This window comes from Mchenga conophoros, linkage group LG18 (genome assembly GCF_057382185.1).
Source record: "Mchenga conophoros isolate Kocher_MC1m ecotype Shallow Benthic linkage group LG18, M_conophoros_male_GT1.1, whole genome shotgun sequence".
Taxonomy (NCBI): Eukaryota; Metazoa; Chordata; class Actinopteri; order Cichliformes; family Cichlidae; genus Mchenga; species Mchenga conophoros.
Window position 1 is genome coordinate 24698487 of NC_140543.1, and position 14493 is coordinate 24712979.

Consider the following 14493-nt stretch of genomic DNA (forward strand, 5'->3'; position numbering starts at 1 on the left):
CTTTGTTTTTTGTGTGTGTGTGTGTGTGTGTGGGGGGGGCAAAGCCACACAGGACAGCTATTTTCACATGTTTCCCCCCCCCCCCCCCCCTCTTTAAATTAGACACCAAGCTTAAGCCATAAAGATTGGTGGAGTGCTCATTTAAAGTAAGACTGAGCATGTGTTCGTTTGCCACTGTTACGTTTAGAGGTTGTGTGGGAGATTGATGCCTGATGTAGTGCAGTTTTGTGCCTGTAGTGCCTGGTATCTCAGATATGAGCCAACAAGCTTTGCGTGTTTTCAGTATTAATCAACATCATATTCTAGCTTGCCAATATTTTATTTTGTTCAGTAGAAGCAATGGCATTCTTTATTTATCGGGGTTTTATCACTTGGCTCCTCATACTGTTTGTACTTGGCTACAGTCAGTACATACCAACCAACAATTTCAAAATGTCTCCTAAGAAGTTATTTTAACAGTTCAGACTGAATTTCCACTTGGTTTGTTTTGTATGAGTTGTTGAGAAAATCTGAGATCTAAGAAAAATAAGGCTCATTATTTCCTCTGTGACTTAAAGAATTTCTTTTTGCCATTTGTTGCAAAGTTTGTATTTTGGACATAATATATATATAATATGGAAATAATGTATTTTTCCTTTGCATGTTTGTTTGTTGCATATTATTTTTGAAAAATGGATAATTATTAATAATTATAGTCTCCAAATAATAATGCAAGCACAGAGTGTTTACAAATTCCCAAAAGGGTTGCAGAAGTTCATTTACAATAGACACAAGAAACTGACAGAAATTATTTGGGGCTCCCAGGTCATGCTTTTAGCTCTGATGCTAATTGGTCTCATATCAACCTTTGTTTAGTTAAAGCTAATCTCCAACAACAGTCTTCTTTCTCTTGAAGGTGAAAAAATATGTAACTGGTCACTTTAATCACTTTGAGTGATTAAAGTCTTTTTGGAAGCAAGTCTTCTAACTTGCAGATGTAGATGGACAGTTAATTTGAGACCAAGCCCCTATAAATAGACTGGCACGTATAAAGTGCTTTTCTATTCGAAGCACTCGAAAGTCTTTTACTACAAGCCTCTTTCACCCAATCACAGGCAGTTTTTTTTTTTTCTATGCCGACCTGTCTCTCTGATGGATGCATCAGGACAACTTTAACATAATGCCCAAGGATACTTTGACATGCAGACTGGAGTGAAGGAAACCAACAACCTTCCGACTGACAGATGGCCAACTCTACCTTCTGAGCCATTGCCGGAGGTGGAGAGTGTGTCAAAACTGCACTCACCAAGCTGTAGTTATGGAATTGCCAATCAAATCCAAAATTTGACTCTACCTACATGGGTTCTCTCCCAGCACTCTAGCTAACAGTCCACAGACTTGGTTATTTACCTGGTGATTCTAAATTGTCTGTAGGTGTAAATGTGACTGAATGGTTGCTATCCCTAGGTTTTTGCCCTGAAATGGACTGGCAACCTGTCCAGGATGTACCCCACTTTTTGCCCCCTGACAGCTGGGAAAGTCTAGTACCTATACCCTGAAATTAAAGAATACTTGCTTTACTGCCTTCACAGCCAGCGAAGCACAACATGGTAATACTGGTAATGCTCTCACGGTATAACATTCATAAGTATAGGATAGATTTTTTTAATTAATTAACTTTTTTTCTCAGGCAGTCAGTCCAACCTCCGCAGACTTCTGTGTTTGTCGTAACCTTTCAAGTGATTTACATTTATTTGCTGGATGAACTCTATCTTGGGACCGGAAAATTTGATGTCTTCTAACACTCCAACGTTAGCATGTCCACACACAGTGTTTGCACTTGTTAACTGACCTTAACACACTCCAGCACTTCAGATATCGAACAAGTACACAGTACCATGGGAACCTAAGAGATAACATTAATCTGTCTTCACTGGCATGCTCTGTCACATTTTCCAATACTTACAAGCAGAAGGTAAAGGGAATGTTACCTTTGTGCTCTGGCAAGTTCTCCACCGTCAATTAAACGTGTACTCATGTACACACACAGCCACGGCTATCAATAGAGCGCTCCCTGTGTGAGTGTTACACCTGGTTTCTGTTTTCTCCACGGACTGTGATGGCAGTGGGGTTTCCCTTTTAGTGGTATTCATGTGGAGAGATGATACGTGTGGATCTTGAATAGAACTCCACAAAGGATTCCAAATTGAGACCACGGAGTAGCGCTGGTGGGTGGGAGTTTTATTTTTACTTTTTATTCTGCCAAGAAGTATCTTTGGGACACATCAGCTATAGCCTGAAGAAGGAAAAGTAAACGTTAAGCTGCCCTGATTTGGTTTCCGGGGGGAATAAAGCTACGCTGCCAGTGATTGCTCAAAATTCAGGATTAATTTAAATTTTAAATGAAAATCTTTTTAAATATCTTATTCCTGCAGTCTAAAGTGGACTTCTTTTTAAACTGTTAACAGACTGGAGGAATTTTGTGGTGTGAGGGTGTTGAACCATAAGTTTATAAATTCTTTGCAGTGCTATTTTTGGAGAACCTGTTGGGAGGAAAGGATGTGATTTGTTGTTAGTTGCTTCTGTACGTATCCATGCTTGTTTCCAGCTGTTATATTTAGTTTGGGGCATTAACTTTTTTTTTTTGTGTATGTGTGTAGGGATGAACTTTTTGATCAGAGAAGCTAATCTATCTTTGCAAATACTGATCCAGGGTTAGAAAGCTACAGCAGACTATTTAAAAACTGTGTCCTCATCAGGCAGCTCCACAGTTTTACAAGTAAAGGAGTGATGTCCCTGCACTATTGATGCTGTTTTCATTCTCAGCATGTCCACCAAATGAAATCACACCGACCGTTATGCAACTTTACACTTAGTTAGGAGGAAGCACAATTAAGGCAGCCAGACTGTGAGCTGCTGCCAAAGACTTGAACACATCTCACATTTGCAGTCATTAGCAGTTTTTTTTCCTTCTTTTTTTTCACAGTTGTTAACTAATTTATCAAGGATAGTGATACTTTATCTTTGTACTGCAGATAAATTTTTGGCCTTTTTGTTTTTTGCAATCATCTTTCTTTCATCACAGGATTTGTTGTAGTGTTTAGTCTCCACTCTTTCCAGCAAAGTGTCTGTGTTTATGTGTTATGTGATGCTTCTGCTATTCGCCGGTGTTGCCAGTAAAGATTTTTAACATTTCAAGAGTTCCACATTGGACTAATGTCTGCACTTGCAGCAATTTGTCTTTTGGCACTACCACAAGACATGCTTTGCTGAAAGGGTTTACCGCAGGTACTTAGAGCAATTAGCTTCCATGTTGTCCTCTGAAAGAGCACACTACCCATTGTGATTTTTCACTTTTCACCCGCTCGGATCCAGGTGTGGTCCTCGGCCTTGTGTTTATGCTGCTCAGGGTGATACTTGACGCCAGACATTGACACCACATCCAAACAATAAGCTGTGGCTCTGCTCGCCTCTCTTCACTAGGTTAATCATTAGGATTGTTAGACAGGGTGGATGGACTATAATATGTCTTACAACCTGGTTTGAGGCCCCAGTCTAAACGCTCAGTCTGCAAAAAGAGGCCAAGAGAAACAACAAGAGTGAGAGTAAAGGCAGACTGTGTGCTGCATTATGAATATAATAAATGAAATAGAATGCTATAAAATAATGCCAGACTTTTTGTGTGTCTTTTAAAAAAAATTTAAACGATGAAGATGCAAATTGAGGATTTTATTTATTTATTTATTTATTTTAAATCACAGCTGTTAAATCCACGTAGTTACAAATTCCTGCAAATGTAAGATGGAACAAAAATAGGTGCAACTCTAATGGAATCTGCACATTTGGGATGTTGAAGAAGATGAGTTATAAATATAAGAGGTCTAAAAATGGTTAGGAGGAAGAAATGCATGCAAGATCTAATGCTGGAGCTATGACTCCAGCACAATAGTCCGTAGAACATGGCAGGAATGCACGCTATGGCTAAACATCGCCGTTTCTCAACCTGTGATCAGAGGGGTGCTAGCCATGCAAGGAGACGAGTACAACACCGGCCACTTAACCAGGAGAATGTGATTGTTTGAAAACAGCATTCCACTCTGAGTGCTTTTATGGCAGAGTTTTTACATACACACGCATACCATCCTTAACTCCGTATGGGTGTTTCTCTCAGATTCACTCCTCTCCAGAATACAACAGCTTCCCCTCCTGTAATCCCCATCACCACTATTCCTGAGGTTCACTGGTCACTCCTTATCTATGAGTGAATAAACGGAGGGTGGTGTTCTCTCTTCCTGTTTGAAGACCACCTAGATTGTTATATCTCGGGTGGTATGTTGAAATCTTTGGCAGTCTGTTTGGCCTTTAAAAGTGTGATTTCCCCCAGTTTGAGCTTTTCAAATATGTCATTTTCATTATTTGAGAACATCAACTCGTCTTTGGAGCTAAAGGGACGTTCTGAGCGCTTAAAGTGACTGACTCTGATGACAGAGCTCCATTTCTAGTGCCAGATTAGTAGATGGAGTATTTTAATGTTTGATACTTGGAGCATCATTCACTGCCGAGGTAAAAATTCTAAGCTTGGCAATGAATTTCACCCACATTTTGCATTTAATGTACTTGTGGATGAATTTTTAATGGGGATTTATTGTAGTATGGAGGTTCTGTCCTGTCTTTAAAATCCTGTTTTGTTTTCTTCTTTCTCTGCAGAGAGAATAATAGACAGCATTTTGACTATAACAAAAAATTACGGGCTGGGAGAGGAGCTTGACAGGTACCTGCACCCTACTCGTCAGCGTCAACATGAAGTCTCTTTTTGCTTCCTTGTTTCTTCTTAATATGACTAATGTCTGGCTGTCCTGCCTTCCAGTCTCAGCTGTAAACGATGCATCGTCGTGGGTAATGGTGGGATCTTATCCAACAAGTCTCTGGGGTCCCGAATAGACGAATACGATGTGGTGGTCAGGTAAGATACCAAAATAAAAGGGATTCTGTATAACAGCAGTGTTCTGTATAAGTTAAATAGTGTGAAGTTTTTTTTGGGGGGGGGGGCTTGGACAGCTTGAATTTTTAGTTGAGGGGAAGAAAATGTCTTCTGCATCATCAACACGTGACCAAATAGGAATGCATGGTTGCTTCAGTGAGCTGGGAATCGGTATTGTGGAATATCGAGAAGTCTCTGCTCTGTTTTTTGTTATTTGGGGGGGACTCAGTAACATACTTTGTTATGACCTTTTGTTATGCATACTTTATACACTGCCTCCACCTGACATCAGAGCTCACTGCAGGCAGACGGGTATTCCCTGGAGTGGAGCGGACTGTGAACTCTCATCAGCCCACAGGCGAGCACAGCAGCCCACTATTCAACTAAACGAGCTAAAGATGAAAACGGGAAACTCCAAAATAAAACTGGATGTACTGTTACCTTTAGTGACTGTGTCTGAGAGCTCACTTAACATTCCACTCGTTTCCAGAATGACTGTGGCTTACCCAGATGTTGTCAGATGTTAGCTCTTGTGATGAGGTTGCAAGCTGGGTTTTCCTCTGGCCAGTCTTTATGCATAGACCCAGCTTATGCTTCAGCTGAACCTTCATGTGGAGGTTTTGCTTTGTCTTTCTGTTTGCAGACGTGCTGTTTTATCTAAATATCGAAAATAATAATCCTGTGCTTTTCACTATGCTTTTCTTAAATTCCTGATTCCACCCTTTGTTGTCTTTCTTGCGTTGACAGGTTGAATGAAGCTCTAGTAAAAGGTTATGGAAAAGATGTAGGAACCAAAACCACCATAAGGATTACATATCCAGAGGGTGCGATCCAGAACCCAGAAAACTACGAACAAGACTCACTTTTTGTTCTATCTGCTTTCAAACCACTTGATTTCAAGTGGCTCAGACAAATGGTCTACAAGGAGAAAATGGTAAGGACATATTTGAAGGGGGGTGGGTTGTTTTGTTTTTTGGTGGTTTTTTTTGTTTGTTTGTTTTTGTTTTTTCTTCCAATGAATGAAGGTTGAAATCTTGAACTTACAAACACAAAACCTGGAAGATATTTGAACTACTTGAGTATTAAAATATAAATGGATCCAAAATGCAAGCAGTTTTCATAGAACAAGATTCCTGTTTATGCTTGCATTCACTTACATTCAAATTTTTATTTGTCACGTACACAGTCATACACAGTACGATATGTAGTGAAATGCTTGGACAACTGCTCGTGACGTAAAGAAAACAAAAAAGGAAAAGGCTATGAATAAGATAGGAAATAAATATGAAAAATTAAAAAGGGTAAATTTAACTAGGAAGGAATAAAATATAAATTAAGGTTAAAAATGAAATAACTGTACAACACAAATTAGAATGAAGGGTAAATTTAACTGGGAAAGAATAAGATAAAATATATAAATTAAAGTTGAAAATAAAATAACTGTACAACCAAATACACAATATAGAACTATATAAGAATGTATGAACTTACATTCCTCACTCTGTATTTGTTGGTTTGATCAGCACTCAGCTGAATTATTGCGCAACAATTTTGTCCTCCTTTGAACATCTATATCAGAGCAGTATAATCTATAATCACATCCTCCTGATTACCTTCTGTGGAAATCTAAACCACTTTGTAAAAGAATAAATAAGAATACACAGAACTATGCCATATACTAAATTAATATTGGGAATGTTTTAGATGAATGATATATTCTTCATTGTCGGTTAATACTTGTACAGCTGCTGTTATTGTGTATATATTTATTTAGATTTAGATTTCTTCATACATTCTTATATAGTTCTATATTGTGTATTGTGTATTTTGTTGTACAGTTATTTTATTTTCAACTTTAATTTATATATTTTATCTTATTCTTCCCAGTTAAATTTACCCTTCATTCTAATTTGTGTTGTACAGTTATTTCATTTTTAACCTTAATTTATATTTTATTCCTTCCTAGTTAAATTTACCCTTTTTAATTTTTCATATTTATTTCCTGTCTTATTCATAGCCTTTTCCTTTTTTGTTTTCTTTAGGTCACGAGCAGTTGTCCAAGCATTTCACTACATATCGTACTGTGTATGACTGTGTACGTGACAAATAAAATTTGAATTTGATTTAAATGCTTAATGTGGAAAGGACATTCAAGGAAAAATGACCTTATTTTTTCCCTTTGCTTTGCCATGTAACAAGCCTATCACATGTCCCATGGAATATTAGTATTGGCACAGTTAATTGACAGGTTATGAGTTGCCCTATTAATCTCACAGGGTCAGACTGAATGGCCCAATTGTGTCTACGTTATCTATGAAAGTATTACCGAACATGGCAGTCTTTTAATACCTCCTCTTCTCGTTTTGTCCTTTTGTTAGAAAAAAGCTCTCTTGGCACTTTCATTCTGTTCTTGTTGAGCAGTCTATAATATATCTTTGACTGGGATTATTTTGAATCCACTTAGCTTAAGGTCAAAGGGCCTGCCTCAAAGTATTTAAGGGAACATACTAGAGCCTCCCTTTCTTTTCCTTTTTTTTTTTCCCCTTCCCCCCCCCCCCCCCCCCTTTTTTTTTTTTTTTTTTTTTTTTTTTTTTAAGTTGTAGCATGTTTTATATCTTTATGGATTTACATTATTGCTGAGTGCTTCTATAAAGCTCAACATATGCAGTGTTAAGCAAAACCAGTCCTCCCTCCTTCTGTGAGTGGAGGTCACAAATTCACCCATAAAGGGCAATAACTTGACTTGATTTTAAATTTGGACGATTTCCCCTTTAAGGCCATTCTGTGCACCGTTGCATCACTTCGAGCACTCTTCCTAGGTTTGAATCGCTCCCTGGCCACTTGCATGCACACTGAAATTTCAGTTGTCAAAACAGCAACACTTCCACTTGGAATTTCCAAAGTGGTGCTTATACACCACTTTGAAAATAGTCATTAGTTATTATTAATCCATGGCTTTCTTCCACAGTGTGCCTTTTATCGTGTCTCCCTGCCTGGTCTCACTTTGGGGGTTCTATTCTCTTTTATTGTAGTGTCTTTACCTTACAATACAAAGCGTCTTGAGGCAACTGTTGTTGAGATTTTGGCGCTGAATAAGTAAAATTTAAATGGATTTGTGAGAAAGGACAGACATACAGAGGTGTGAGTGGTTAGCATGCTTCTGGTCACACTACTGACCTTTGGGTTTGGACTCTGTGTGCTTTCTCTAAACTACAGTTTGGTGTTCAGGTCGTAGCTTTAGTGTCTGGCTCCAGTGATCATCCTCGACATGAAAGCTGCATCAGTTTGACACAGAAGTTGATGTTTGTCTGTGGTGAAATCTAAAAAGAGCACATGCAGGTGGTCATATTTGGATTTCCAGTGAGCAATCAAACTGTGAACACAGGAAGTGGTGCAAAGGTGCACACAGAGGTCTCCTGCGTGGGGAGGAGTGTTGAATTTAAAGCAGATGTTTGTTTGTGTGGGTTTTGGTTTTTTGTTGTTGTTGTTAATGTTGGTGTTGTAAAACTCACATTTGTAATTTTATTAAAAATCAGAGTAGGGAGTGTATTTTTAAGCAGGCAGAATAATCATTTATTTTTGTTGTTTTGTTTTGTTTTGGAAAAAAAGTCTCATCAGAAAACACAGGATTTGGGAAACCTGCTTTATTTTCTGACACAGCCGAGTGAATTTCAGAGACCGTATCCCAGCTGGAATTTTTACAAGGCGGCTTTTGTCAAAATAGAAAGTCACAAGTGGAAAAAAACAGAATAAGGGTGGGTGGGTGGGAATGGACAATACAGTTAGGGTATGGCATAACAAACTGAAACAAAGTAGTAGTGTGAATTTTGGTTAAAGGACAAAAGAAAATGGATAGGTGGAAAGGATAATGTCAAATGGAGTAAAGGGTTAACAGCTGAGGAAAGAGTGAGTAGTGGAAGTTGACGGTAAAATAAAATAAAACTGCTTTCTTCAGCCTTTGATAGTGCCCAGATTTTTGTGGCGTGTCAGATGGAGAGGACAGTGAAAATGGCTGCCTGGATAATTGATCTGGCCCCCGGCGTCTGACTCAGTCCTCTTTGATCTGCTGAGGAAGGAGGAATGCAACTCATGCGTTAATTATCAGGAAACAGAAATATCATCAGTGTCTTCTGTTTTGAGGCTCGATGACAGCATGGCAGAATAAAACTGACACATGTGCAGACACCCATGTTTGACCTCCAGAAAACAGGAACATAATGGGACACGCTATTTATATGGCAGGAAATCGAATGCAATTCATCTGTACTGCTATTCTAAACAGTTTGCTCCATTTTTATTTTGGCAGCTTGTGCCCTTGAAACTCTTTCAGTGTAAAAGTAATCCATTAATGGATATCAGTGTAGTGAGGTGGTTTATAGAATTACAATCCAAAAAAAAAGCCCCTCTAACTGTTCAGGCTTGTTGCTAAGAGTCTACAGTCCTAGAATAGCAGAGTCGGTCGGTTGTGCAATCTGTCGGTTTAAACTGCTTTGGTCCAGATGTTAAATGGGCTGCCTTCCTCATTAGTGCTGACCGTTGCTCCCCGGTAAAGTCTCAGTGGTGGTAGGTGGTGTTATGACTGTAAGCCGATGTGTTTAGGGAATGCTTTAATTTGACACTAGTTTCGAAAGTTGTGTATAATAAGTAGCACGTCACGTTGGTTTAAATGATAAATGAACTGTCTGCAGCGAGCTTTTATGTGCTTATTTAAAAATGCATCACACAGGCATTTAATTTGTTTGCTCACATTAAACTATTTGGTAAGAAGATGCAGCATATACCTTTAGTGAAGCATGAAGCTGCTTGTGTTACTAGGAGAGCAATATCTGTTTGCTGTTGGATTTTTCTGCCTTGGCAGCAACATGAAAGAAACCCGTCAAAAGACTGATATCCTGTCTTCATTGTATCTCATTCACTAGCAGCAGGAAAAATGCAGAGTAAACACCAAGATGTTTTTATCTGCACGTTTGATTTCACCTCCCGTGATCTCAGGAAAAACGTTCCTAAAAAAAATAATTGTAATAATGAATTTTTTTAAATATATGCGTGCTCATTATTTTAAAACTATTTTCCTTTACTTCTTACCACACAAACAGGTATTTAATGGAATAAAACAATCATACATTTGGTAAAGAACTATTTGCAGGAAATCCTCATCATGTAGCAGCAAGCCCCCCCCCCCCCCCCCCCGCACCCCTTTACTCGATCCATTTTGTTCGTGCTAGAGGGTAACATAATGTAACTCTGGACAGTTGTCCTTCGGGAGCTGGAAGGGATGAAAAACCTTTTTTACTTGCCTTCTGTGGTTATGAAAGCAAGTGTAATTTTTTTTTTTTCCCTGAAAGGTTAGTGGGTGGTACACACTTGCGCAGTTCCGAATGACTCAGCTAGCCGGTGGTAAATGTGCCGGACTATCCTTCATTTATTGCAGATTTTCATGAGCCTAGAGTGCAGTCTTGGAAAGCTGGCCAGAATACAAATTAGCAAGACAGTTTCCCAATCTGTTATTTAGAGTTTCGGACACTTCCACAAACACGCAGACTCACGCAAAGAAATCCAGTCGTGATCACATCTAATCCTTCTTCCTAATTGTGCCTGTCCTTTTTAATACATACACAGTCCCAAAGCATCACAAAGCTTCCAATTTCCCTTATCCCTCATTGTCTACCTGATTACAAGCTAACTTTCTCACTCTGCCTTAAAATTGGACCCCACAACGGCAACAGGCTGGTTGATTGCCACATTACATGCTGTTTACACATGTGCTCAAACGCGATTTCCACGATTGCTGATATAGTTTTTTTTTCTCTCCTGGGTCTAATTTGCAAATTTTTTTTTTCTCCTTCATGCACAGTGTGCACTCACAGTTCATGCACACACAGCCTGCATGTGTTTGTATATGTGGGGATATTTTTAAACAGATCCAGTGAAAGATATACAGCCGGTGGTAAACACGGGGTTTGAAGGTGGAGTGTCGGTGTTCTATCTCTCCTGTTTGTTTACAGGAGCTTTCGCTGCTGGCTGCAGGGCAGAGAGATAAATGATGGATGCAGACAATTTGTCGAAGAAAGTACTTCTCCTTTAATAGAAATGCCGCCAGGGGTTCTTATTCCAAAGTAACAAAATACTATAGTGTAGCCAATATTTCTGTCTTTTGGTAATGCCAAAAAAATCGAGTGTAGCTAAAATATCGAGTCTCTAGAATGGCAAGGGTCTCCACATTATTGAGAAATTTAAATGTAAATTCCCGATGGCTGGAATACTGGTGTGAGCCAGTGAGCTGTGTCACCCCGTGTGGTGCCCAGATTTTTGGGTTTACATACTTGTCATTTTATCCCAAAAAAGTTTATTGCAACCCTTTCACTGTGGATGAACTGCAGGAAGGTATATGGCTCTTCTTTTAAGCCCAAACATCTGTGGAGAATCCCCCAGTTGCATGCATACATGCATTCATAAACATTTACATACTTGTAAACATGGATTCTGAACGTGAACCAAGTGACTAACGTGGTGTCCGGATGTCACTGATTGCCACGAGTGTTGTGTTTCAGAAGTGCTTCACCTACATAGCCTGCTGTGATTTACACTGGGACCTGTACACTGGGTTCCTTTGGTGCTGTGTTCCAATAGAGTGGATGTTGATTAATGATGTATTTATGAGAGTTTAAGGCGACCTATTAATTGTCAAAAGGTCACCAAAAGAACCAATGTTTGTGTTGTGTTTTTGTTTAGTTTTTTATTCATTTGTTTTTGTTTTTTTTTATATATATAATGAGATACAAGCAGATCCTTGTGACACTGCTTGTGATCTTTCAACACGTCACCTGTTATTTCCCAGAGACTTTGCTGCACCTGCTGGTTTTAAAGGTTGTAGTGTTGTGAAGCGGTGAAGCATTGGCACGATTTTCATCTTTGCAATCGTGGAAGTTTGAAGATTTGTGCTTCCCATACCGAATAACCTCAGAGAGACCAGGAATCGATCAATCACTGTGACCTCAATAGGAGGAGAGGTTGTGGTATGTGTCAAGAAAACAAAAAACACAAATCGGGGACCGCTTCAGATTCCCTCCTAAAAACAAAGAGGGGGAATATTATAAGTGGAGCTTTAGTAACTGTAATCCCCTGCTGCGCACCTCCAAGTTTTACTGCTACCTCCCTCCATTCAGACATTCTTGCACAAATGGCTCCTCTTCAGAGGAGCACTTAAGTGGTAAGACACTACCACTTGTAAACTCAGAGACCTGACATGTACACAGTGCTAATGACCTCCAGGCAGCTGTAATTGTGATTGTTCGCAGTTTGGGGCTGCCGTTTCGTTTTCAAAATTGCTTTAAGTCGGCCCTCCGGAAATTCGGTCCACCTCGTCTGAGCCGTGCAGCTCCACGGCACAAACATCAAACGCAACCACATTCTCGCTCGGTAAGTTTACAGGATTGAAAAACTCCAAAAAGTGTTACGGTTGTCAATCAGGGAAGTAAGGCCATTCGTTGCTATTGAAGCAATACTCTGAGATCAATCTGAAGAGTAGTCACATGTAAGCTAAAACTGAAAACCGCTTCTGGTGACGAGATTGTTTGGTTTCACTGCTTGTGGCAGATGGTTTACGCTGAAGGCATTTAAAGCCACTTGTAGTAATCCTGCAAATGTGAAACCTTTTTCCCTTTATCCCCCATATTTCATTGTTGTTCCGTGTGTCTGCACTTTTTGCTCGGACCCCCAGAAGCTATAGACTGAGCTGGCTGTTTCACTTAACACAGCGGACCACTTTAGTTTTAAGGTGAGTTCAGTTTTGGTTTGGGCTGGAAACCACAATGAAACCAAAGCACGCTAAAAACTCTCAATGCAAGGCTCTAAACCAAAGCTGTTGCTTATTTGAGCCTTTTTATGCAAGGACACAGGATACATACCATTATGTTTATGGACAGTCTAATTTAGGTATCTCACCAGCACATGATCTTAGTTACCTTTTTCGAGATTTTTAGCTCTGTTGTTAACGACCTTTTTCCTTGTACCATTCCTTTTTGCTTCACTTTTTCCATTTGTTTGATCCTTTCCATCTTTAGGCTTACAGTAGGACTTCTCCTCATCCTGTGGCACGCTTTAATCCTCTGATTCAAGATCCCTTTTTTTTTTTTTTTTCTTCTTTAATGGTTTATGTTATTGTGATTTTTTTTCCAGCAGCTTTGAAATCACAAAACAAATACACTTAGCCTTTGTAAGGCTTCAGCTCAAGCTGACAAGTTACCTGTACTCTGCCATCTACTTTAATCGTACATGCTTTTGTTTGTGGTTTCCGAGGAATCAATAATAGTCCTTTTCTAATCTCAACAGCCTTACTGCTCTGTTGGTACATCCTCTTCATCCTCAGCACAGAAAAATCAGTATTGCACAGATATTATCGCAACATCACTGCATTGATATAGTGCTGGGGATTGTCTCACACAGTGCATACATTTAGAACTGCATTTCCAGCTCTCTGCACTGTGTGGTAAACAATGTTTATAATTAGCTCTCAAGAAATGCCATGAATGTTGGCTGTAGTGGACAAATGTGTGTAATTCAGAGTTTGAGGTTAAGCCAGCCCGAGCTGTATGCTGTGCTTTGATGTAGCTGTATAAGCAAGTATAAGCTTGCTGTTCCTGTTATTTGGAGAATTGTTGAATCTGTGAACTCATCATTTCTGCTCATCTGCGCTCAGTTCAGGCTCGTTATGCTTTGAGATCCACCTTCTGACAAGACGGCAAGGAGTTGTATCATCTTTTCCTCAACACGGTTGACTGGCACTAAGCTGATTTTTAAGTTTTTGTAACTAAGTAATGTTGACCCCCTCTAGGATCTATCTCCTTGCATTGCAAATAATTAACTCACCCAGTTCAGGTTTGTTTTAACAGGTGCTTTATTGGAGCGCACTGCCTTGTGCACACACTTAAATCTAATAATCTAAACCAATTTAACCATAAAGCTGTCACAGGAGAACGGAAACAGTCATTTCCTCTTTGAACACAGCTCAGTGACAGCCCAGCCAGCCAATGCAGTACACGTGTGTTCACCTTTGAGCATGTGTGCGTCCGTCATTAGCAAGTGGTGTGAAAGACTCTTTCCGTAGCTTCCTATCGTGTCTAGGGCAAAGTTACAGCGCTTTGTTTTGAGAAACAAATGCGTGCTCACACAGAGGTTAGCAGTTAGTCCACAGTGGGAGCCACATCCTGTTCCCTTAAGGCTATTTGTAGGAGCTTTAAGTACAGATTGTACGCTACTCATCGCTGGAAGTGCAGCCTTTTCAGTGCTGCTTTAAAGCAGTTTCTTTTACTCTTTATTTACTGGATACCTATCTTATGTCATTTTGATGTTCATTGTTCTTTGCTGTGTGTTTAACCTTCAATGACACATCCAAAACAGGGCTTATTGTTTGAAAGTGAAGTTCTTTCTCATTCTGCTCAGCGGTTTGTCGTCCTTCTCGCATATGTTTCATTTGTAATGTATCAAATGTTTCCAGTGGGTGGCAGGTGTTTACTGCACGCTAGCTAGTTAAG

At 39.5% G+C, this 14493-nt stretch overlaps 1 protein-coding gene across 10 annotated transcripts in view; it reads left to right on the top strand.

Annotated features, from left to right (window-relative positions):
* Nucleotides 1-14493, top strand: part of st3gal3b (ST3 beta-galactoside alpha-2,3-sialyltransferase 3b) — a 48507-nt gene that overhangs the window by 24188 nt on the left and 9826 nt on the right. For all 10 annotated transcript variants that reach the window (XM_085253401.1, XM_085253403.1, XM_085253405.1 and 7 more), the window contains 3 exons: nt 4687-4750; nt 4847-4942; nt 5708-5894. In XM_085253401.1, the coding sequence (XP_085109527.1) occupies nt 4687-4750; nt 4847-4942; nt 5708-5894 (347 nt within the window). The remainder of the gene's footprint in view (nt 1-4686; nt 4751-4846; nt 4943-5707; nt 5895-14493) is intronic.